Genomic DNA, 24,758 nt, shown 5'->3' with positions numbered 1-24,758 from the left:
AAATATAAATATAATTATATCAGTAAATAATTTAATTTTTTTATTAAATACTTCTTATATATTATATATTATTTAAATAAATAATAATAAATTAATAATTTAATTAAAAATATAATTATATTATTTAAATAAAAATATATTATTAACGTAAATTAATATATAATTATTTAAATATAAAAAAAATTTATCATTTTTTTATATTATTGATATATATTAATTAATTATTATTAAAATTTATCCGAACCAAGTATAAATTGATAATTTACTCTTCAAAATATAAGGTGACAGCTCTAAATAAACAATCCGAAAGCATTCTAAACTTGCGGCCGCCACCGAACTGTTCCAACTGAATCATCCTCAAACGCCATAGCGTAGGATTCTATGACGAGCTTATGCTTTTGCGGCTCTCTGCTTCGTCAATTGCCTCCAATTGACAAATGCAATTTTCAGTGGAGCTCGTACCTTAATTCTCCAGTTTTCTTTCGGCGTTTTAGTACTTACAGCAATGGCGGCCCGTTGAAATTCATCTCTCGAGTTGCTCAACAAGACCTCCAGGTTGCGTTTCCCGACATCGTTTCTCCACAAAGCTCAGTTACAGATGCCAGAGAAGGTCTCACAAGAAAGGCAGAGGAAGAAGGAGAGGTCCGTGGATTTCTTGATGGTGTCGCTCTTACCAAACAAGGGGTGGAAGCTCCGATTTCGTCTACTGCGGTTAAGAAGAAGACAGAAATAGACGAGAACAGTGTTGAGAATAGGTTCAAGCTTCGAAATGGAAGAGAGGTATTATATATATATATATATTCTTATGGGAATTACAGTGTGGTTGGGAGTTTGTTTGAGAATTTTATTTTGAGAGGTAAGTTAAGGTTGAAAAAAGAATGTTTATGAAATTCTGTTTTGGAGTTCCTTAACAAAATATATTAGTCTTGTTCTTATTTATTTTTGCTAAAAACAAAGAATATAATAGGTAAAAGTTGAGAGAAGGTCCCCCCTTTATCATTGCAAAACTCATCAATATATATAAGAGTGTGAACCAAAAGAAACCCTACCTTTCTAATAAAAAATCTTGAGATTAAGCCTATAATTCCTACAATGAATCTTATACACAACATATATTATTTACTATATTTATAACTTCCTATATTTAGTATCCAATACCCCTCTCAAGTTGGTGCATGAAGATTCCGAATGCCCAACTTGCATAAGAGTTGATCATACTGCACTTGGCCCAAAGCTTTGGTAAAGATATCAGCGAGTTGAGCATGGGAGGGAACATAGCTAGGATGTATGCTGCCATTGACAATTGCATCACGAATAAGATGACAATCAACTTTAATGTGTTTTGTTCGTTCATGAAAAATTGGATTCTTGACTATATGTAATGCAGCTTGACTATCACAGTGAAGTTGCATGGGAGAATTATGTGCTACACCAAGACTGGATAGAAGTCCCTTCAACCATTTAAGTTCACATGTTGTCATTGCCATGGATTAATATTCTGCTTCTGCGAATGAAAGAGAGATAATATGTTATTTCTTAGTCTTTCAAGATATGGGAGAGTCGCCCAGATGAACAAACCATCCTGTGAGAGAACGGCGGGTCAAAGGACAACCTGCCCAGTCTGAATCACACTAGCCATACAAACACAAATCATACTTGCTATTCAACAAAATACCTCGTCCTGGGTGTCCTTTCAAATAGCGCACGACGCGAAGAGCAGCTTCCCAATGTTGCTCTTAATAATCCGACCTCTGAAATGCTGTCCAAGGCATATTTACGCTGGCATAAGAAAATGCCTTCTGAGTTGCGTGCAACCTCAACACCTAAAAAATACTTCAAAGTGCTCAAATCCTTCATGTGAAAACATTCACTAAGATAAGTTTTGAATTTTTGAATAGCTGCATGATCGTTACTAGAAATGATTAGATCATCTACATAGACAAGAAGATTGATTCGAATGTCACTTTGTTGCAAAGTAAAAAGAGAATAATTAGAATATGATTGCTTGAAACCATAGGCAATTAACGCAGCCGATAACTTGGCAAACTAGCAACGAGGAGCTTGTTTTAACCCATAAAGCGATCTTTGAAGTCAACAGACTTTCCCAGGACTTGTAACCTAAAATCCAGGAGGCAATTTCATGTACACCTCCTCTTGGAGCTCGCCATGAAGAAAAGCGTTATGAACATCCATCTGATGCAACTCCCAGTTCTTTGCAGATGCAACAGCTAAAAAAACTTGTACAGTCACCATCTTGGCTACTGGAGCAAAAGTATTAGTGTAGTCAATCCCTTCAATTTGATAGTTTTCAAAGATCACTAGACGAGCTTTGTAGCGTTCGATAGTGCCATCAGAGTTATATTTAATTTTGTAAACCCATTTACATCAAAGAGCTTTCTTATCAGGAGGCAAGTTTTCAATCACCCATGTTCCATTATTCTCCAAGGCTTGAATTTCACATTGCATAGCATTTCTCCATCGCTCATCTTTCACAGCTTTGAAGAAGGTTAATGGTTCACGGTCTGTAGTCACAGCTGCAAGAAAATTTCTATGTCGCAAGGAAATTTTTTTACAACTCACATAGTGTGCCATAGGATAGGGCATACCTGAAAGATGCTGCGGTTTGGATGAAAGACAAGATGGACTCAATTTCTGGATTGTATGAGTAACAAAATCACACAAACGAACTGACGATTGCTTTTGATGATGTTCACACCCCAATTGCAGTTCCTCCCGTCCTACGTCTTCAACTGAGACTGTTTGAGTTACTATATCAGCCCTATTCTCTTGCGATGTTTGCTCATGTTCATGAGCGAGTGTAGGTTGAACTGATTCTGCTATGCCCCCCTTACTACAACCTCATCATCATCAAATGCTGTATTCATGGGAATCTGTTTTTCAACATCATTATTCGAACTCAAAACTGTAGAGGCAAAAGGGAACTCATTCTCATAAAAATCAACGTCGCGCGAAATAATGTTCTTTTTAGTTTCTAAATCATACAACTTCCATCCCTTCTTCCCATAAGGGTATCCTACCAAGATGCATCGTCGGCTTCGACTGGCAAACTTATCTGTCATATTTCCTTAATTGTGTGCATAGCATAAGGATCCGAATACTCTCAGGTGCTCATAGACAGGTGCTTGACCATGTAAAATTTCATAAGAAGTTTTTCCTTTTAGAATGAAGGATGGAATGCGATTAATCAAATACCAGCCGTCAAAATGCATTCTCCCCCAAAATCAATTGGAAGGTGATCCTGAAAACTCAAAGCACGTGCTACATTCAATATGTGACGATGTTTCCGTTCTACTCTTCCATTTTGTTGAGGCGTTCTAGTACAAGAGGTTTGAAAAATGATACCATGTTCAAGAAAATAGTTTTTCAAGCAAATGAACTCTGTTCCATTATCACTTCTCACAATTTTAACTTGTTTGTTGAACTGTCTTGCAACCATAGAAAAAAAATTCTTCAGAGTTTGGGGCACTTCTTTCTTATCTAACAGAAAAAATATTCATACACCACGAGAATAATCATCAACTGTAGTTAAGAAATGTGAAGCACCACAAGAGGAGGAAGTTCTATATGGGCCCCATAAATCACAATGAATCAGTTCAAAAACATCAGAAGCTTTATGATCACTGAGAGGAAATGTATTTCTTGTTTGTTTTGCGCATTGACATACATCACAACTTTTATTCAGAATATCACTTCTATTGCTAAAATCTACTACTGGAATTAACTTGGTCACTTTCAGAGAAGGATGACCTAATCGCTTGTGCCAAAGATCGAGAGAGTTCACACCTTACACCTTCATGGCTTTTATGCGCAATATGTTCCGGAAATAATAGAGTCCATCTCTTCGTTCACCCACACCAATCAGCATATTCGAAGTGCGGTCTTGAATAACACACAAGTTGTTAGTGAATAAAACAATGCAATTTGAAGAATCAATCAGTTGCGACAAAGAAATTAAATTACAATTTAAACCGGGCACATAAAGAACATTTTTTAGAGAAATATTCTCATCAAGTTTGACTGAACCCTCTCTAATAGCTACAGTACTGCTTCCATCTGGTAGTCCAACGAGACATCTTGAAATTTCCCACTTGTCACATAGAGTTTTCAAACTACCTGTCATATGATTGGATGCTCCTGTGTCAATTATCCAAGGAATATCAACATTCTTACCAGTCATCTTCTCATTCGCATATGGCTTTTTATTGTTCAACATCTCCAATAAAGTTTGCTACTGCTCATTGTTCAGCCCAATAGTCCCCTTTCTTTCCTCATCAATTGCTAATGTTGCTGAAGAACTTCCTCCTGCAGTTTGGACAGCATTGGCACGCAAAGCACCACCATGTCCTCGGCCTCCACCTGTACCGATTTTCTGTTGTTGCTGTTGTCCTCTACCACAATTGCCCATTTTCCCATCACCACGAGGTCGATCACCCCACCAATCTGAAAAGCCAATAAGCTGGAAACAATTATCTGACTCATGGTTAGTGCGTTTACAAGTAGAACAGATCATGTTCTTGTCCTTTCCTTCACTACGACCACAGTAGGTAGCCGCACCTTGAACTACAAAAGCCATGATATCACTTCATTCTTCTTTTCCACAAGCTATTGTCTTCATTCTTTCTTCTTGCACTAGTGTTGCATAAACTTTGTTTAGACTTGGCAATGGGTCTTGAGCAAGAATATTAGATCTCACTGTACCATATATCGTTTCATCTCATCCCATGAGAAACAAGTGCACCTTTTCTTCTTCTCGTTTCTTTTTTAGAACAAACCCGAGATCACACGTGCACTTTCCACACTTGCAGGTCGGCATTTGGTCAAAATTACCAAGTTCTTCCCATAATTTCTTCAGTTTGCCGTAGTAGTCCACAATGGCCAAACCCTTCTGTTTACATTCAGCAAGTTCAGCCTTCAATTGTTGTATCCTCGGATCATTGGCTACTGAAAAACGTTCTCTAATATCTGTCCACAAGTCTTATACTACTTCCATATGCGATATGATAGAGCGAAGAGTGGACTCAATGGTATTCCTAATCCAGGAAACCAACAGCGAGTTAATGGTCCTCCAATCGTCAAGATCTGGGGACTCCTCCCCATCTGGTCGTTTGACTGTCTCGTCGATAAAACCAAACTTCTTTCTTGCTCTCAAGGCTGTCCTCATAGACCGACCCATTTATCATAGTTGTCGCCTTTTAACTGTATTTGTGTTATCACAATTCCAGGATTATCATAAGATGTTATGTCGTATGGAGAGAGTGTTTTTCTTTGGTTCGTTCCATCACCAGATATGCTGGCTTTGCTGTTATCTCTGGCCATGATTACAGTTCTTCTAAGACTTTCTGGTTATGCCTCAACCTGGGACCTGTGGGTGTTTGCTGCTTAATATCTAGCCATGGCAGAGGTGGAAACAGAGGTTCCTACTGGGCAGCCAAAGAAGAGAACGTTCAAGAAGTTCAGTTTCAGAGGTGTTGATTTGGATGCTCTATTGGACATGTCCACTGACGAGCTCGTCAAGCTCTTTCATGCGCGAGCTCGCAGAAGGTTTCAACGAGGTTTGAAGCGGAAGCCCCTTGCTCTGATACCATGCTAAAACACAAAGAATATAATAGGTAAAAGTTGAGAGAAGGTCCCCCCTTTATCATTGCAAAACTCATCAATATATACAAGAGTGTGAACCAAAATAAACCCTACCTTCCTAATCAAAAATCCTGAGATTAAGCCTATAATTCCTACAATCAATCTTATACACAACATATATTATTTACTATATTTATAACTTCCTATATTTAGTATCCAATAATTTTATTTCTTAAATTAGAGACTGTGAGAGTTTCACTTATAATTTTAAAGTTAAATAATATGTACTATTCTATATAATTAATAACTATCTGGTTATTTTATTATTAATAAAATATTTTTTTCACTAATTAAATAAGAGTGGGGTTGAAAGAAGTTCTCATCTAAACTTTGCTGTACTCTAATTTAACAAAAATTGTGGTTTACTCTCCTTTGGTAATTTTTGAATATACTCTGAATGACAAGTCAAACAGCATAGGTAAATATAATCAGAGTGCAGAAAACAGATAAACTTCTTGAGATACAGTGGAAAATATTTCTTCTCTTTGACTAGCTTTGCTATAGATATTTCATTTTACTGAGCTATTGCTTCAAATATTTTGGTTTAATTTGTAATAAGTTTGGAGTTCTGCATTTGAGATCGTTCCAATGTGGACATGGAATGGAAAAACTCTTCCCAATTTTTTTTGTTTTATACTCTGTCTGGAAAAACTGAAATTGTTGTTGGGTTTCATTTTGAATTGCACCCTTATTTTAATGATGAAAGTAGGCAAATATGTTATGAAATAATAAAAATATGACATCCTAAACAATTTCAAGGGGAATTGAAGCAAGACATTTCAGATTTCATCAATATAGCTGGAATTTAAAATCTACAGGATGCCGATTTTTCTGTGTGAACTTTCAAATGATTTATATCAATAAAATTCATCTGCTCAAAGTGTAGCCTTACTATTTCTTAGTGAATCCAAGATGTCAGCTTGGGTGTCATTTCTTATTTGTTAGCATCTTGCTTGATTAATGTGCAAGTGAATTCATATGCTATTCAATTTCCAGGTTTTTGAAGAAAAAGCCTACCTGGTGGGTGTTGAACGGAAAGGTGATTTGGAGAGTTTTTTTGGTATAGAGGAATCACTAAAGGAACTTGCTCAGCTTGCTGACACAGCAGGACTTATGGTTGTTGGATCCACATATCAAAAGTGCGTATTCCCGTTCATCTTGTGTTTTAGAGCCCAGTGTAAGTCTTTCTTGCTTGAAATCCCATTAAACCTTAGCTTGGTCCTTACACCCTTACATGGGTGTGATATCCTGGCATTGATTAGGCCTCTGTTGGCAGTTTACAACAGATCATGCGCCTGTTCCCCCTTATTTTAGCTAATCATCAATCTCTCTTGTGGGAGGCATTTAACTGAATCCATATTATTTCTTTCAGAAGTTACAATTATACAATCAAATAAAGTGGTAACTCATTATATATCTTCTTTTTTCCTTTAAAAAATTTATAATCATGATATCTATGAATGGATATTGGCAATGGGTACTAGTGGTCAGAAGAAATATTTGTTTCTTTCACTGTATTCTGGCAATTTCCTAAAGATGAGTACAAATGTACTTAGATACTCTCACATATCTCGTCATACGCTAATTCTTGCTTGCCCTTGAGAGCTTTAACTGCCTAGATTTCCTTGGACGCCATTGTTTCCCTTGCATGTTCCTGAATAAATATGAGCCATTGCTATAGTTGGTTTTGCCATGTTCATCTTCATAGACATGAATTGTTAGGTGGTTTTTCTGAGCATTCGTGTACACACAGATAGAACATGATCGTTAATGTTCTATAGTCCTTTCTTTGCATGGTATATTTTTCAATAAACTGCCGTACTTTGCATTTGCTTGTCTCTATAAACTTATTCTAATAGCTAGCAAGTAAGCTTTAATTTGCTCATTTTACTTTGTAATCCAGATTAAGTTCTCCAAACCCAAGGACATACATTGGATCTGGAAAGATTTCAGAAATGAAGAATGCAATTCATGCATTGGAGGTTGAGACTGTAATATTTGATGATGAGCTTTCTCCAGGGTAAGGCTTGTGTGTTTTCTAGTTATTGTATCTTCAAATTGTTTCTCATAACAGATATTTTTTCTACAGCCTTTGTTTTCTTTTTGTGATGCTGTTATTGTAATTTCCATTACATTCATGTTCTTTTTCTTCTTTTTATCATTAATTATCTGTGAGAATCCTTGTAACTAAACTTGAGGTTAAGGAAAGAACCAATTTCTCTTTCTGGGACCTTCACTTTAGAGTGTTTTACAAATTTTAATGCTATAGCCTTCCATTGTATTCAGCAAGGCCATGTTAAAAGATTTTGGTACTGGGATCAATAAAGTACCAAAAGAAATAATGATGACGAGTACCATTTGTTATCATTAATGAGGTAAAGGTTGCCAAAGCTATTAGTTTAAAATCATCTTTTATATTTCTTATGTGGTATACTGTGTACTTTTTCTTCTTAAAGTCTACTATATAGTTTTTTCAAAATCAAGTTGGGTAAATTGCTCCACTTAGTATATGAAGGAGTTGCACTTGACTAGAAAAATCAATTCCCTCAGATTTTTGCCACTGTATGATTCAAGAATATCACAGTTGAGGAGGCTTACAGGGGTGGTGGAGGAAATAGGGAATGGGATGTTAATGCAAATAAAAACCTTATTGAGTGGGAGATTGAAGAATATGAGGCATTGCTCCACTTACTTTCTATGGTGAATCTTAACGATAACAGTGATCAGCCAGTTTAGAAACTCAAGAAAAAATCTCGTTCACTGTCAAGTCCTACTATAACCACTTTGTTAGGAATGAAGTATCAGGTGAAGCTAGGTTTTCATTCAATCAGATTTGGAAAGTGAATGCTCCTCCAAGAATTGCGTTTTTTGTGTGGGAAGGGGGAAAATATTGCATATTAACCACTGACAAACTGATGAGAGTGGAAAAAATTATGGTAAATGGATGCTTTCTGTGTAAGAGAGAAGCGGAATCCTGTAAGCATATTCTATTATGGTGCCCAGCAGTGTATAGGCTATGAATTATAGTTTATGGATTATTGGAGATTTGGTGGGTTATTGTTAGGTCGGTTAGAGATGAGATTTGAGCATTGGAAGGAATTAGTAAAGGGAGGAAAATTGTGAGTCTCATTCCGGTTACTATATTTTAAGTGATTTGTAAAGAGAGAAATAGTAAAGCTTTTGAGGGGATGGAAGAGGAGTTTACTAAAATTAGGGACAGATGACTACATTATTTGGGATCTTTGGTTTTAGGGTACCCTATTTATAACATAGAGGATTTTGAGAATTTTATAGACATACTCACTGACTTGTAAATAATTTTGTACATGGTTGGCACCCTCTTGTTGCTTATGATTAAATATTCATTCTTGTTATACCTTTTATTTGGAAAAAAAAAAAAAAGAAAACCAGAAGAGAAAAGTAGTATCAATTCCAGTTGTAAGGCGCAATGGTAACAGTTTGAGCCTCCCATTGTAGGAGTGAAGCAACTCTATATTCAGGATTCAGGTTAGCCTAATTTCATCTAGTTCCCATAAGGTTTTGCTCTAATTGATTGGAACTAAGTACTTGTCAACCTCAAACAAGATGCTCAACCTATGGAAGTGTTTCAGATTCCTTAGATAGATGTTTTATCAATGTTTTATTCAACTTTACATAGGTGAGTCTTGACAGATCCTTGCTTAAGTATTAAGGAAGTAAATTGGTAATGCTAACGTAGGATAAGTTATAGCTAATTTGCACACTTAGAGATTTTGGAATAAAAACCTAAACATCACATATAAGGTTTCTTAAAACATCACATATAAGAAATCTTAAGTATCATATTTAAGAGTTTGATTGTGTAACACAACCAGAAAATTGAAAAATTTTTTTTAAGGTATTTTACTGAATGACTGAATTCTATTTCAAAATTGAAACTACAAAGATATTTATAATGCCATTAGCAAAATGGCAAAAGCAATAGAAGAGAAACACTTCAAAATCCAACCCTGCCATTTAGTAGGGACCCTTTTCTCTCCGAGACGTTATCTAAGAAATCCCAATTTACACAATCATAAACTTTTACGGAATCCAATTTAAACACAAAAAGATTATTCCTCAATCTCCTAAGCCACTCTACTAACTATAAGTAAGAATAGCATTGAGAATTTGTTTAAATCCAACAAAGACGCATTGGTTCATAAAGATCGACCCATCAAGTAACTGACTTAACCTTTGAGAAAACACCTAGAAATGATCTTACAAATGTTTGTGATTAAATTGATTGGATGAAGAATCCTAACCCTTAATGGAAATCTTTTTCAGGGACCAAGGTGATAAAAGTGGAATTTATAGGTGAGCTATTAATTAAATGCATTAGTGGTGAATAAGGGCTGGATCACCTCTGTTTATCTTGATTATTTCTTTGTCTCAAATTGTTGGGAGGATAGTTTCTCTGTTTGGTTTAGGAGCTTCTACCTTGTCCAGTTTTTGGTTATTTCCTTATTCTCTTGGAATCAAGTTCTAGAGACTCAACAAGGGATCATTTGGTAAGATGTAAGGGATCTACAACTTACAAGAGTCTGTGGAAAGCTATCTCAGACATCAGTGCATATCTTCTTCTTCTTCTCACTTTGATCATGGTCTCCCTTTTTTTCTTCTTTTTTTTTCTTTTTTTCCCTTTTAGGAGGATGCTTGGATTGAGAATGTCCTTTTTGGCTATTCGCTTCTCCCTGTTTCCAATTTTTGCAGTATTAATACTCCTATTTCCCATTTCTTTTGATTGCTCTGAGGGTCATTCCTTGTGGAACTTGTTTTTCCTTAAAAATGTTAATGTTTGTGAAGATGTTGATATTATTTCTTTGATTCAACTCAATTGATTCAATTGGAATATTCCATCCTAAAAATGGTGAAGTCGTAAGGGTATTTTAAAGATTTTTCTGTCTATTTTGTGTAGAGGTTTGCTGGCTATTGTGTTTCAGTTTTTTCTTATTCTTTTTAATTTTAGTTCTTTTTCCTTTTGGGATGATACCTAATTCTCCATTGTTGAATCTCTCTTTTTCTTTCAAATGTATTTTTTTCTACAAAAAATATATAATTAAATGCATATATATGTAAACTGATTTGATTTAACGAACGTGTACATATGGGCATGGGTATATACTGGCCAGCAGTATGCGTAATGCATTCCAAGTACTCATTAACACATTTTTCAATTTGCTGATATTTTGTGAGATCGCTTCAGTGTGACTACAGTCCATTACTTCATGCCTTCTCTTCTCTTTGATACATAATGCATCCCGGGGACTAAGGTAGGGCGATCCCCTATCTCCGTTGCTGTTCATTTTGACAATGGAAGCCCTAAATGGAATGATGAACAGGGCGAAGGAACTGAATTTAATTAAAGGGGTGCATGTGAGAAGAGGCAGTTTGAGTATAGAGGTTTCTCACCTCTGTTTTGTGGACGATACTCTCATATTCTGTCAACCCGAAGTAAGGAGTCTGCTGCACTTAAGATGTCTTTTATTATGTTTCCAGGGTGTCTCGGGTTTAAAGATTAACCTCCAAAAGACGGAACTGGTCAGAATAGGGGGAGAAGGGGATGGTAGGCTGTTTGTGGAAGTGATGGAATGTAATGAGGTTTCTCCTCCTATTAAGTATCTTGGTTTGCCCTTGGGTGCCAAATATAAAAATAAAGCTACTTGGGAGCCAGTAATTTATTTGTTTGAGAGGAAACTAGCTAGTTGGAAGATGAACTTTTTATCCAAGGGAGGCAGGCTCACCCTTATAAAAAGCACCATGGCCAACTTACCTATTTACTGCCTTTCTACCCTTACTGTTCTGATTAGTATTGCTAAAAAATTAGAAACCATTCAAAATAGGTTTCTTTGGGTGATAATGAGGAGAACTGGAAATTTCACTTAGCTAAATGGGAGGAGGTAAAAAAACACCCCAGGCATGGTGGACTGGAAATAAGGTCCTTGGTTGAATTAAATGTGGCACTGCAGGGGAAATGGCTGTGTAGATTTTGCATGGAGGATGATAGATTATGGAGGAGGATTGTTACAATCAGATGGAGTGATCTGAATTGGGATGACAGGGGGGGGGGGGGAGATCTGGGAAGCAGCATGGCAGGAGCCTTTGGAAAAAAATTCTGATGGATTGGCCACGACTTCAGAACAATGTATTGTGGAAAATGGGCAGGGGTAACAGAATCAAATTCTGGAGTGATGTTTAGATTGGGAATGAAAGCTTGAAGAGCAAATATCCCAGAATTTTTGCTATTGCACAGACAAAAAATCTGCTTGTCCAGGATGCTTACAGAATTAATAATGGATGGGTGGATTGGTGGATTAATATCTCAAGAAATTTGCAAATTGGGAAGTCAGATAGTATGAAGATTTGTTGCAAATGCTTGCTTCATAGTAGGTGAATCCAGAGGAGAACCAGGCTGTTTGGAATCTGGAAAAAAGTGGCAAATTTTCTGTAAAGTCCTACTACAGGCAGTTAACCAGGACAGATTATGTTCGGCTCCAAAATTTCCCTATGAGACAGATATTGAAAACTATAGCACCACCAAGCATTGCGTTTTTTGCATGGGAAGCCTGCAGGGAATGTATTCTGACAATTGATAAATTAAAAGCAAAAGGTTTGTTCATTCCCAACAGATGCTATTTATGTAAGAAAGCTGAAGAATCGCGCAACCACGTTTTGCTGTGGTGTCCTGTGGCTGTTGAGTTATGGAGTCTTATTTATAATCTTCTTGGTATGAATTGATTGGTGGCGGGGTCTGTTGGGAAGGAATTATGGGCTTGGGATGGTATGCATTTAGATAGTAAGTTAACTAAATTGATTCCATTGACCATTTTTTAGGTTCTTTGAAAAGAGAAAAATTCTAGAGCTTTTGAAGGTATAGAGGTTGATTTGTACAGATTAAAGGATAGATGGATGCATTATTTTGGGTTTATTTTGTTAGGGTATGATATTATTAGTGATGAGAATTTTGGGAATGTCATTTTGATACACTAACTACTATGTAAAGTTTTTGTAATAAGTGGTATCTCCTATTTTTTGGTACTCTGTTAATATATATTGTTACACTTTTTATTTCAAAAAAAATTGAAATTTCTAGTTTTCCTGCTTCCTAAATGTTTTAGCATTCTCGTCTGATTCTTTTTGTCAATTGGGTAACTTTAGTATGCCTTCATAAATCAACTACCAATTTGTTTGTGTTATTTATTTATTTATTGTGATAAATGGTTATCTTAATCATGGATGATTGTTCTGTAAGTTTCTTCATTTTTGTGTTCATATCTAGGCAATTGCGCAATATAGAAAAAGTGTTTGGTGGAAATGTTAGAGTTTGTGACCGCACAGCCCTTATCCTGGATATCTTTAATCAGCGAGCAGCAACACATGAAGCAGCTTTACAGGTGAGTCCAATTTTAGACTTTAATTATTACATCTATACACTAGATGATGGAGCTACTAGGTATTGGCAATTGAAAGTGTTAAAAGAAACAATATCAAACTGGCTAAGAGGCATAGTGTCCCTTCTTGAAAATAGTCAGGGCCTCCCATTTTGCAAGTGACTTAGCAACTCTATTCCGAGATTCAACTTAGCTTGGTTTGATCCGTTCCCTTATAGTTTTGCACTAATTGGTAGGAATTAGATGCCTATAATCTTAGCAAGATGCACAACTTTAGTGAGTGTTTAAATTTCTTAAATTGCTTTCTTTTTGGCATATTGTTTAACTGCTTTAATCAGCCTTATATATAGGTGAATTCAATAATCAAATACATGAATATGAGTATGATAAGGATATACGTCTATGACTTTTCCATAATAAATGTAGTAACAATTAATGACATATAAATACGGCGTTTTAGTGATACATGAATGTATATGACCTTTCTATGATATCAGCATGCATTAATACAAGTATGCATGTATTTATATGCTAAATCTTATTCAGATTTTTTAGGTTATTTTGGACTTAAAGATCAACTTGGGTAAGTCTTATCAGCATCAATATGCCACAGGACATTATAGATGATTAGTGAGGTGATAGATTGTTGTAAGCTGTGGAGGCCAGTTGTACATTAAGGGCCCCCCCTTGGTGGTAATCCGCGCAATAGGTCCTTCTGGGATAGAGTAGAAAACAAGGTAGCTAAATGCTTGGAGTGTTGGAAGGGTAGACTATTCACATTAGGGGGTAAGCTCACATTGATTGAGGTGTCTCTTTCTAGCATTCCACTATACTTCTTATTTCTTGTTTAGGATGCCATGCAGAGTAGCAGAGAGGATTAAGGGTCAAATGAGAAGGTTCTTTGGTCAGGGAGAGAGGAGGAAAATAAGCATCATCTAGTTAATTAGGAGGTATGTTGTTAATTCAAGGGTTCAGGATATCTGGGAATTAGATATCTTAGATTAGGAAACTTATCTTTATTGGTTAAATGTCTCTGGCACTTCCCCAGGAACCGAATTCCTTGTGGCATAGGGTGTCAAAATATCCATGTGTATGAGAGGGAGGGTTGGGATGTGAAAGCAGGATGGTATATTACTCACAACAGTCTCTGCAAGGCCATCTTCAAAGCCTAGCCTATATTGCTTCCTCAAATCCAGATACAAGTGGGAGATGGTTCTGGTTTGGGGTTTTGGAAAGACTGATGGTTGGGTAATCAATCATTAGCTACTCAATTTCCAAGCTTATATAGTCTCTCTTTAAGACACCATGCTCAGATACGCCTTCACTTCTTTTATAATTTTTTTGATAGGGAGACTTTCGACATGCTGACCTTATGGGATCTGTTGGCACCTATCACTATGTCCTCCCAGCATTATCAAAGATTGTGGACTCTAGAGTTTTCAGGGCTTTTTATTTGTAAATCCCTCTTTCAACACCTCACTAATAACCCCACCTTTATACCGCAGTTGCCAATATATTTTGGAAGGTTCCTATTCTTTCTAAGGTGAAGCGTTTTCTCCTGATTTTTGTGTTATGTGCTTTAAAGTAGTGGAAACACACGCTCATTTGTTCCTTCACTGTGGCATTGCTTGGAAACTATTGATGGGTATTTTTAATTTGTTTGGTTGTTATTGGGTTTCACCCCCAATAGTGGAAACTTTCCTTAGTGTTTCTATCAATGAGAAAAGAGTGAGAAAAGAAGCCAACCCATTGTGGCAAGGTGTTCTCTTCACAGGCCTATGGTGTATATGGCTTGCTTACAATTCTACAATTTTTAACAACAGAAATACTTCTTAGATTGAGCTTTGGTAGATGGTTACTTTCTTGGCTTCCTTATGGGTCAAAGCATATGGTCACAACATGACATTAGCATCTCTTTTCTCCACTGAAGATGGGATATATTTATCCACAGCAGGTAGCCTTTGTGTTATGTTTGTTACTTTCTTTCTTTTCCTGTCTTTCTTTGAAGTTGTTTTCTTCTCTTATTTATTGAGGAGGATGTCTCATTCTCATTTGCTGAATTTCTTTCTCTCTTTTTCAATAAAGTCTTCTTTTATCCAAAAAAAAGCACCCTAAGGAATTACTAACATAGAACTTCTGAGTTCCTAACTGTTTAATGACATATATAACCTTCAAGGAGTATCAAAGATCTCTGCCCATTCTTAATCTTCTTTGGACGCTGATTGTAGAGAGAACCAAATAAGAGGATTAAGAATGTTGTGATGACAGAGATAATCATCCTTATTCCATTTCCTTATTGCAACAATAGCTTCAGTAATTTTTGTCATAGTTGCACAGGACTTAGAGAATTATTCTTAGAACATAAATAGCATCAGCTGCTTCAAAGGAACTTCTCTCTTTCGATTCTAACTAGGGAAGTGTTGACCCATACAAGCAAGTAGATTTTGGAGCCATAAAGCCAAGAGTAGCAAAAGCAAATACAAGAGTAGACATATTTCCGAACTGTAGAACACCAGATTGAAAACAATGTTAATCCAGCTAAAAGGCACAGTGTCGCATCCTGAAGACATTTAGAGCCTCCAGGGATTTAGAGATTCTATTGGATTCAGTTTAGCTTCGTTTGATTCCCTTACGGTCTTACTCTACTCGTAGGAACTAAGTACTTCGTAATCTCAATACTAGATGCACAAATTTAGGGCTGTTTAAGTTGCTTAAGTTGTTGTTTTTCCATATTGTTCCACACAGCCTTATATAGGTAAGGTTGATCATAAGATACATGACTCTTAGCATGACAATGATGCATGTATATGGCCTTTACATGATACATTTACGAAAATCAATGATACATGTATGTCCAAATCTAGGTTGTACATGAATGTATGTGACCTTTGGACAATACATGAGTATATCTAACGTTTTAATAATTCATGCACCTAGATGATATAAACATGGATTAATACAAGTATGCATGTAACTTTATGCTGGCCTCATATGCACTTCAAAAAAAAAAATGCTGGCCTCATACATCTAGAAAGCATCAAAAGATATCATCAGTTATTATTACTTAAATATAATTATTTCCCAACAGGAATTCCTAAACAATAGTCAAGTTGAAGTTTACATGAAAGCTTATACCATGTTTCTCCTACTGAGAACCAGAAAAAGAAGAAGAAAGGGTTCTATTCATTTAAACTAAAAGTTATGAGGTTATTATAGGTTGCATTAGCCCAAAAGGAATATCAGTTGCCTCGATTAACTAGAATGTGGACCCACCTTGAGCGTCAAGCGGGAGGCAAGGTGAAGGGTATGGGTGAGAAGCAAATAGAGGTGGATAAGCGTATTTTACGTAATCAAGTAAGTAAGCTGCCTTCTATAGTTTCCAATTGATAGATTGCTGTACTCTTTTTCATTTCTTTAGTTGAAACAATAACTCTAAAACTTTGAGACTATAGCTGTTATTTCTGTCAGTTGCTCTTTGTATTTTCAAGTACTAACTGCAAGATTCTGTTTCTGATAAAATCATATACTTTTTCTTACTGCTAGAAATTAAATTTAGCCTAAACTTTTGACACATTGAGTTTGCTAGATTGGCGCCCTTAAAAAAGAGCTAGAAACTGTTAGGAAACACCGGAGGCAATACCGAACTCGGCGTTTTTCTGTACCTGTTCCCGTGGTGTCTTTGGTAAGTAAACAAATTGTTATTTGATGTTTCACAACTAAATGAATGATTATTTGTTTTGTTTATGTATGTGATTGGCATTCAACATTTTAGGTTGGGTATACAAATGCTGGAAAGAGTACACTTCTAAATCAACTGACCGGATCTAATGTTCTTTCTGAAGATCGCTTATTTGCAACCCTGGATCCCACTACAAGAAGGGTTCAGGTTAGTTGAATATATCCAAATTATGACCAAATTTCCCTTTCATAATTTATGCAACTACAACCTGATATTCTCTTTTATTTGTGCTGCCCAGGTGAAAAATGGGAAGGAGTTTCTTCTCACAGATACTGTTGGCTTTATCCAAAAGTTACCAACTACCCTGGTGAGGCCCTTTTTCACACAAACATAATTAGTGAGAATCAGTTCTCTTCGAACCTTTTATACTGGACAAAGTATTTGCTAGTAGTGGTGAACTGGGTTTTTTCATATTAAGGGGCCAAAATTAAAAATATCATTCAATTCTATGAAGAAGAATAATATTGAAGATTGGAGTAACAACTTACTGATATCCTAACTAAAGCTTTGCCAAGGGGCCGGTTTGAAGACCTGAGAATCAAGCTTGGATTGGTCAAAGGAAAACTCGAGTGTTAGCAGCTAAGTTTTCCTTGTGAACAGTGGTTGCTGAATTTTTGGAGTCAGAAAGTTATGGTTATTTTTTGTGTTTGCTTTAGTTAGTAAGTGGTAGTTGAAAAGGAAAGGTAAACATGTTTGTAGCCAGAAATTCAGCACCTCACTACTTGTTATGGTCAAAACTGTGTATTAGGTGATGATTTTTCTGACAGCTTGTATTTGCTGTAGCAAAATATCTTTCCTTGAAAATGCTATATATATGGAAGGCTGGTGAATACAAAAGATAGACTTTCACCGTTCCACAAGCTTTCTCCTTTATTCTCCTGTATTTTCTTCTCCATTTTTTCTGCACTTTTTATGCTCTCTTTTTTTTCTCTCCGCAGAGTCCACAAGTGGTGTGTGTTTTAATTTCTGTTTTTTTCTCTTCTCTAACCTCTGTAATTACAGACATAAAACCAGAAGTTTTTACCTCCAACAATTACAACATGCTGAGTTGGCCAATAGAGTAAGGAGCGGTGACAGAAGGTTGCAATGGAGGGATGGGAGGGATACACAATTATGAAGAGATAGCAACTCTTGAATGACGAACGCAAAACTTAGAATAAGGTGGTATTTGGAGATATATGCTTAAAGAAAAAATAAAGTTTGCAGGAAATCAAAGGATTGGAGAAGCTGGCATTGAAGAACATTATATTGGAAGTCTAAGTAAGAAAGTTGTCAGATATAAAAAATGAGCTCGAGTTGGTGATGTTGGAAGGACAAAGTTGGAGGTAGAATGCTAAGATCGAGTGGGTCAAGCAATGAGACATTAGTAATGGGTTTTAGCACAAGAACATGTGAAGGAGGAGAAGCTTTACGGAACTAGAATTGGAATTGGAAGGGGACATTCATAAAAAGAATTAAGGGAATCATTGGGACAAAATATCACCGGATTTGACCTATAGTTATATAACGAGGATAAGGAATCCATATCTTTTCTCAAGGGGATTGATTGGTACAAATTAGTGAATTCATAATGCAACAGTCGAAGAGTCTATTTCTAGAGGAGGTTAGGAATGCAATTTTGGGCAATGAGCAGGACAAAGCTCCCTGACGGATGAGCTTACTACTAATTTTTTCCAATCATGTTGGGATAGTATAAATGATGACTTGATGAAGGTTTTGAGGAGTTTTATCTAAATGGGAGAATATGTAAAAGTATGAATTCGATCTTTATCACCCTCATACCTAAGAAACAACAATTAAAGAGTATCAAATTATTAGCTCCATAAGTTTAATGACTAGTGTCTATAAGATCATTTGTAAAGTTTTGTCCCTAAGACGTAGTAAGGTTTTGGATGATATAATTTTAACAAATCAAACTTCTAAGAGGTAGGAAAATTTTGGATGACTCTCTTGTAGAAAATGAATCGTGGAACATATGCATAGAGCAAATAAGGAAGGGTTAATCCTCAAGTTAGATTTCGAGAAAGATTATGATAGGGTGAATTTGGATTTTTTTTGGAGATAGTGATGAATAAAAAAGGATTTGGTGAAGGATGGTGATGATGGATACATGGATTTTGTAGTTGGTCTCTTTCACTCAATAATCAATTAAAAACCTAGAGTGGTTTCCGGGTTCTAGGTGCATACCACAAGAGGATTCTCTCTCACAATTTCTTTTTATTCTGGTAGTTAAGGTATTGAATCGAATGTTGGCCATCGGATAGGAAAAAGGGAACAATAGGAGTTATTGTTTGAAATGACAGAGTAGAGGTGTTTCGCCTCCAATTTGCAGATGGCACAATTTTCTTCTTGTCCCATAATAATAGATCGATCGCCAACGAATTCATGTTTGTCCAAGTGTGAAAGCATATTTCAAGGCTTTTGCACAAATGCAGCCAAATGTGGTTTGATAGAGGTAAATGTGACAGATAAAGTTGTGAGCAACTTTTATGAGGTAATAGGATGTTCTAAATTAGCTTTGCAGCCAAATGTGGTTTGATAGAGGTAAATATGACAGATAAAGTTGTGAGCAACTTTTATGAGATAATAGGATGTTCTAAATTAGCTTGGCCAGTTCGTTCCAAAAAGTGGCCTAAAAGGGTACCTTATAGGGAATAAACCCAACCAAGCTGGTGGAAAAATGAAAAATTTGCTCTTGGTATCTTGATTCATCAACCCAATGCATCTCATAAGTTTCTCGTAAGTATTTGCTTTTGGAAATACCCACAAAATCCAGAGTGCTGCATCCAGAGATAATCTCAGATCGGCAGTGGTTGCAAATTTTAGCTGCCGAACAAGGTTGATACAATCAGGTAAGGCAAAAGTAACTATTGCCCAGTATTTGCTGAACTAAATGATTTTATGGCAGGAAATAAACTTCAAGATTCTTACGCCATTTGTTTAGTTAGTGCCTCCAAATTTCATAAACTAGTCAAAAAAGAACTGGTCTACAATGTTCTTGCTGACCTAAATATAGAATACCACCAGAACCAAGTCCAAGTACTTGGTAGAGACTCATTACCATCTTTAGGACAAGCCTACTCCTATGTTCAGCAGGAGAGTTGCAGAAGTTTTATGATCTACAGAATAGTGTGGACAAGGTAGGATTGGTTACTAACATCATCTACGACCAACCTAAGACCAGTAACCACGATCACTTGACCTATGATTTATGTTACAAACCACAACATACCAGAGATAGCTTCTAAATGCTTAGTAGCTGGCCAAATAGGGTCATAGCAATTTCACTCGACCAAAAGCCAACTTGTCTGAGGTTTCCAATCAATAATAATTTTTCACCTATGCTGGATTAGATCCCAGCAAGTCTTATCAACTCTAGCTAACAACTGTCTTTTACAGGTTGCTGCCTTCAGGGCAACACTAGAGGAGATATCAGAATCTTCGCTGTTGGTGCATGTAGTGGATATCAGGTATAGATATGCTTTCTGTCAGTTCCATATTGTTTCATGATCAACATTAATGTCCTGAAAACATACTTCTTTTTGAAGTTCAGTCATACGCTAGCAGAACAACAGGTTGATGCTGTCGACCAGGTTTTGTCAGAACTAGATGTTTCATCAATTCCAAAACTAATAGTCTGGAATAAGGTATTTACTTTAATATTTTGTATTTCTTCTACATTCTGGGATCTGTTTAATGATTGGGTTTTCTTTTCCTCGTTATGTCCTTTAATGTCTTTTTGTCTCAATCTCTATTTTATTTTATTTATTTATTTGTCTATTTATATTTGCTAAGTGCATATACATTTGTAAGATTAGAACCCAAGCATTCTAATGATTGCTGGATGAAGGTGACCATTGGGCTAAACCTGCTTTGGTTGGATCCTTGTTTGATTATACTAATATCCTACCTTCTTGTAGTGATCCATCAGTTCGGTTAGGCGATCATGCCTTATTCTATTAATTTTCTTCACCTTTTTATCTTCTTTTTCTAACAAACTTGATAGAGGATAAAGAATTAGGTGGGCAGGAATGGTGGACTCCACTTACCTTAGCTGGTTTGTTTTCTAACAAGCTTATTTAGGAATTTATTATTGTAGTTTTTGTAACTTTAAGATTTTGTTCTTATTAGTATTAGTTTTCTTTTTAGTATTAATAGTATCATTTCTTAATTCTAAGCGTATTACTATTTTTTTTAGTTCAATCTCATTTAGTAAAGGTTATTTACAATGCATTATAAATATTTTTGTAATTTTTTAGATACGCTTTAGTTATTCAACAAAACAGAGTTTCCCAATTTCCTGGTTCTATGATATCAAGTTTTTAAGTGTAATGCATAATACTTACTAGATGTGATATAGAAGAAAACCTAAGTTTGAGGTTTAGGTTTTCATCCCCCAATCCATAAGTAGACACATTAATCCTAATTCGTCCGACATCAGTCGGTATCTGAGCTAAAAATTCCTACATTCAAAAAGTCAAACTTCATATCCAAACATTTCCAGCAATTTAGGGAAATAAAATCAAAATCGTAGATAGGAAAATGCTAAAACCTTTGCTAGCCCGTCCATATGCCACCAACAGGCAGTGAGTGACACGACCCCTAGCACATGCATCAGAAGACCTTGTGTTAGGGCTGCAATTAAGATGTAAATGATAAGGAAAGGAGGAGACGATTCTGAAAATTTGTGAGAATATTCTGCAGCAATATTCTGTTTTTTTTTTCTGTACTTTATTTGGCAAGAATATTGTGTAGGAATATGAAGTATGAGTAGTGACTAGTAAGAAATTAAAGGGATTAGACACGGTAGTTACTAAATTCTGAAAATAACTTCCAAATAACTACCCTCTCATTGTACTAAACCAGATTTTTATCTTTAGGACAGATTATGTATGAAAAAGAATTTTGAAGTAGGGTACTTTCTTGCTCTAGAGATTGTAGGGTTCTTTCTTCCTAACAAGCTCTTATTTTCAATCTAAAAAATAGGTAAAAATAGAAAATTAATGAAGAACTTTGTTCTTCCTACTGATTTATGTGTTAATCATCCCATAATTACACCCATTACCGGAACCATATATTTAGTATGAGAGCCAATAGTTCTAGGAGAATTACAATCAATGTTTGAGAAATTTTTGCGGACTTATCAGAAGGACCGGGAACAAGACAAGTTAAAGTTTGAATAGTTGGAAGATTGGATGAGTTGTCAGCTAGAACTGCTCAGACGGAGTCCAGTGAGGGAAGCAGCCAGGTGAACCACCAGCAATCATGCCATCTGGGGGCAGCAGCTTCTGCCGCTTGCAAAATGCATGAGGAAGAAAACTTCCATGGCGGCTAGACCCCCTATGTGCAACGACTGATGTTTGCAGGCACCTCAATGCGTCCAGCGTGACCCTGCCAGGCACCAGTACCACAACCGTTCTGATCACCCGTTTCTGCCTCGTTATACCAAATTAGATTTACACTATTTTGATGGTTCTGAAGATCCCTTATCATATTTGAGTCACGGTGAACTCTTTTTTCTGGCACCAACTTATATCGGATGATGGTAAAATTCTCCTTGACCTCCTTTCTTCTTGAAGCCGAAGCAGGATCATGATTGGCCTAATTTGCAGTGGCCAAAATTTAAGCATTTTTGTCAACTCAGATTCAGGCCACCAATTAGATGCAACAAACTCGGTGAACTTAGCAAATTGCACCAAACAAGGACTGTTTTGAAGTGTCAAAAGAAATTTAAATTATTGTCGTTGCAGTAAATTGGTGGCCGAACAAGAAGTGGAAATTTTCTTGACTGGCTTGCGAGATTGCATTGCTGTAGAAGTGGAACTACATTTTCTCACTGATCTGACAACAACAATGAATTTGGCCTGCAAGTATTAACTTAGTCAAAGCCTTCTGTGGCAGTGGCATTTCCTCTGATTCTTCTCCAACAGGCCGTGCTTTATCAATGGCAACAGATCCTGAATCAAGCCACAATTTTCTGTCCCAACCAGCCACCATTAAATGACTGTCTGCTCAGGAATTAGACCACCAGCGTGCCCAGGACCTCTATATCAAATATTATAAGCAGTTCATGCCTGTTCACCGATGCAAGCAGCTCTTCTGGCTAGAACTTGAAGAACCATTCACGGCTGACAGTTCCGCTGAAGAAAGATCTGAGAGCCAATGGAATCCACCTTAGGCATCGGCTCTTGTGCTTGAGGACAAGCGCAATGTTCAAAGGGAGAAGTAATGTTGGAGTGCAACTAAGATGTAGGTAATAAAGAAATGAGAAGACTATTTGAAAAATTTGTAAGAACATTTTGCAAGAATATTTGTTTTATTTTTCTATATTTTATTTGTAAGAATATTGTGTAGGAATCTTATGTCAAGTATGGGAAGTTAGCAGTGAGAAATTAAGTGGATTAGACAAGGTAGTTACTAAATTCTGAAAATAACTTCCAGATAACTACCATCTCATTGTAATAAAACCAGCTTTGCTGTCCTTAAAACATATTATGTATGAAGAAATATTTTAATGCAATGTACTTTTTTTCTTTAGAGATTGTAGAATTTTCTCTTTTCAAGCATTTAGTTTCAATCTAAAAATAAGTGAAGGCAGAAAATCGAAGAACTTATTCTTTGTACTGATTTCTGATTTATGTGTTAACCGTCTCATAACTAGGCCCATTAGTTAGAACTACAACACCTTTACCATCAAAACCTTGAAGCCACTGCAGAAAAATGCTCTACTTGCTGCTGCAAGTCCTCCCAATTGCTACCCTTCTCAGTCGTGTCCTTTTCCCCAGCCGTTTCTCATGCCGCTTGTAGTCGCAAGCCAATCCTACTGCCTGAACCTTGGTGCACTCTGGTGATCAAAAACTAATGCGCGATCCCATGTCCATATGATGTTTAAGAAACCCTTGGTTTTTAAAAAACTTTAGGTATGATGTTTAGGTTTTTATTTTGAAATCTGTAAGAACGTAAATTAGGTCTCATTTATCTTACACCAATTTACTAAAAGATGACATGAGTAGTAATGCTTATCCTAGCAGTCATTATTTTACAGATATTTTGAACCCGGTTCCATCAAGAAAGGGGAATTAGTTATTTGCTTGTTATCCTGCTGGCTTTAGTGCTACAATACTTATGTTTTATTGCTTTATTAGAAATGGTGAATTTGCTGGAGATCAAAGGCTTGTTCTTTCCTGCATGAAGTTTTTATTGATAATCCCCCAACATCTTATATTTGCTTCTGACAGGTCGATGGTGTTAGTGACCCCCAAAAAATAAAGTCAGAAGCTGAGAAAAGAGATGATGTGATTTGCATATCTGCTTTGACTGGTGAAGGTTTGGATGAATTCTGCGATGCAGTTCAAGAAAAATTGAAGGTACTGATTTGGCATTAATTACAATTCAAAATATTGTATCATCTATAACCTTAATTACAGTGATACAGAATCTAACCACAAAATTTCTTATGATAGGATTTTATGGTTTGGGTTGAAGCTCTTGTGCCTTATGACCAAGGGGGACTTATAAGTACCATACATCAGGTTGGAATGGTAGAGAAAACGGTGAGAATCTTGATTTTTTTTTTTTTTTTTTTGAGCTTCATTCCCTTTTATTCATAGAGAAAATATTCTCTGATCCTTTATTTTTGATGTATTCATAGGAATATACAGACAGTGGGACACTGGTTAAGGCACACGTTCCTCTTCGTTTTGCTAGGTTGCTTACACCCATGAGACATCTTTGTAAATCATGAACCATCTTCTAGTTTTACCTTGAATTCTTCCTGTATTCATGCGTGTGTAAATATATATATTGTAAAGAAGGGAAAAGAGCAAATCCATACTTTTCACTATATACAAGCTACGTCTCCAAATGGAAAAATGTGGCATTACATATTTGTCCATATTTATGCTCCAAGAAATGTATAGAAAAGCATTATTGCTAAGCGATGAACAGGAAAA

The 24,758-nt window shown here is 36.2% G+C and overlaps 1 protein-coding gene across 2 annotated transcripts; it reads left to right on the top strand.

Annotated features, from left to right (window-relative positions):
- Nucleotides 1–269: 269 nt before the first annotated feature.
- Nucleotides 270–24,758, top strand: LOC110808479 (GTP-binding protein, HflX). 2 transcript variants are annotated; one of them, XM_088218545.1, is made up of 14 exons: nt 270–780; nt 6,655–6,797; nt 7,562–7,678; nt 9,964–9,993; nt 12,956–13,070; nt 16,284–16,421; nt 16,654–16,749; nt 16,840–16,953; nt 17,045–17,113; nt 20,206–20,276; nt 20,360–20,453; nt 24,045–24,173; nt 24,270–24,359; nt 24,458–24,758. In XM_088218545.1, exons 1-14 carry the CDS (start codon nt 382–384, stop codon nt 24,548–24,550), a joined length of 1,698 nt encoding a protein of 565 aa, XP_088074671.1. In that variant the 5' UTR covers nt 270–381; the 3' UTR covers nt 24,551–24,758. The 2 variants fall into 2 exon arrangements, with proteins under 2 accessions (XP_088074671.1, XP_088074675.1); XM_088218549.1 differs by lacking the exon at nt 9,964–9,993.

This window comes from Carica papaya, chromosome 1 (genome assembly GCF_054855325.1).
Source record: "Carica papaya isolate Zhongbai chromosome 1, ASM5485532v1, whole genome shotgun sequence".
Classification (NCBI taxonomy): Eukaryota; Viridiplantae; Streptophyta; class Magnoliopsida; order Brassicales; family Caricaceae; genus Carica; species Carica papaya.
This window is presented reverse-complemented; position numbering and strand designations above follow the sequence as displayed.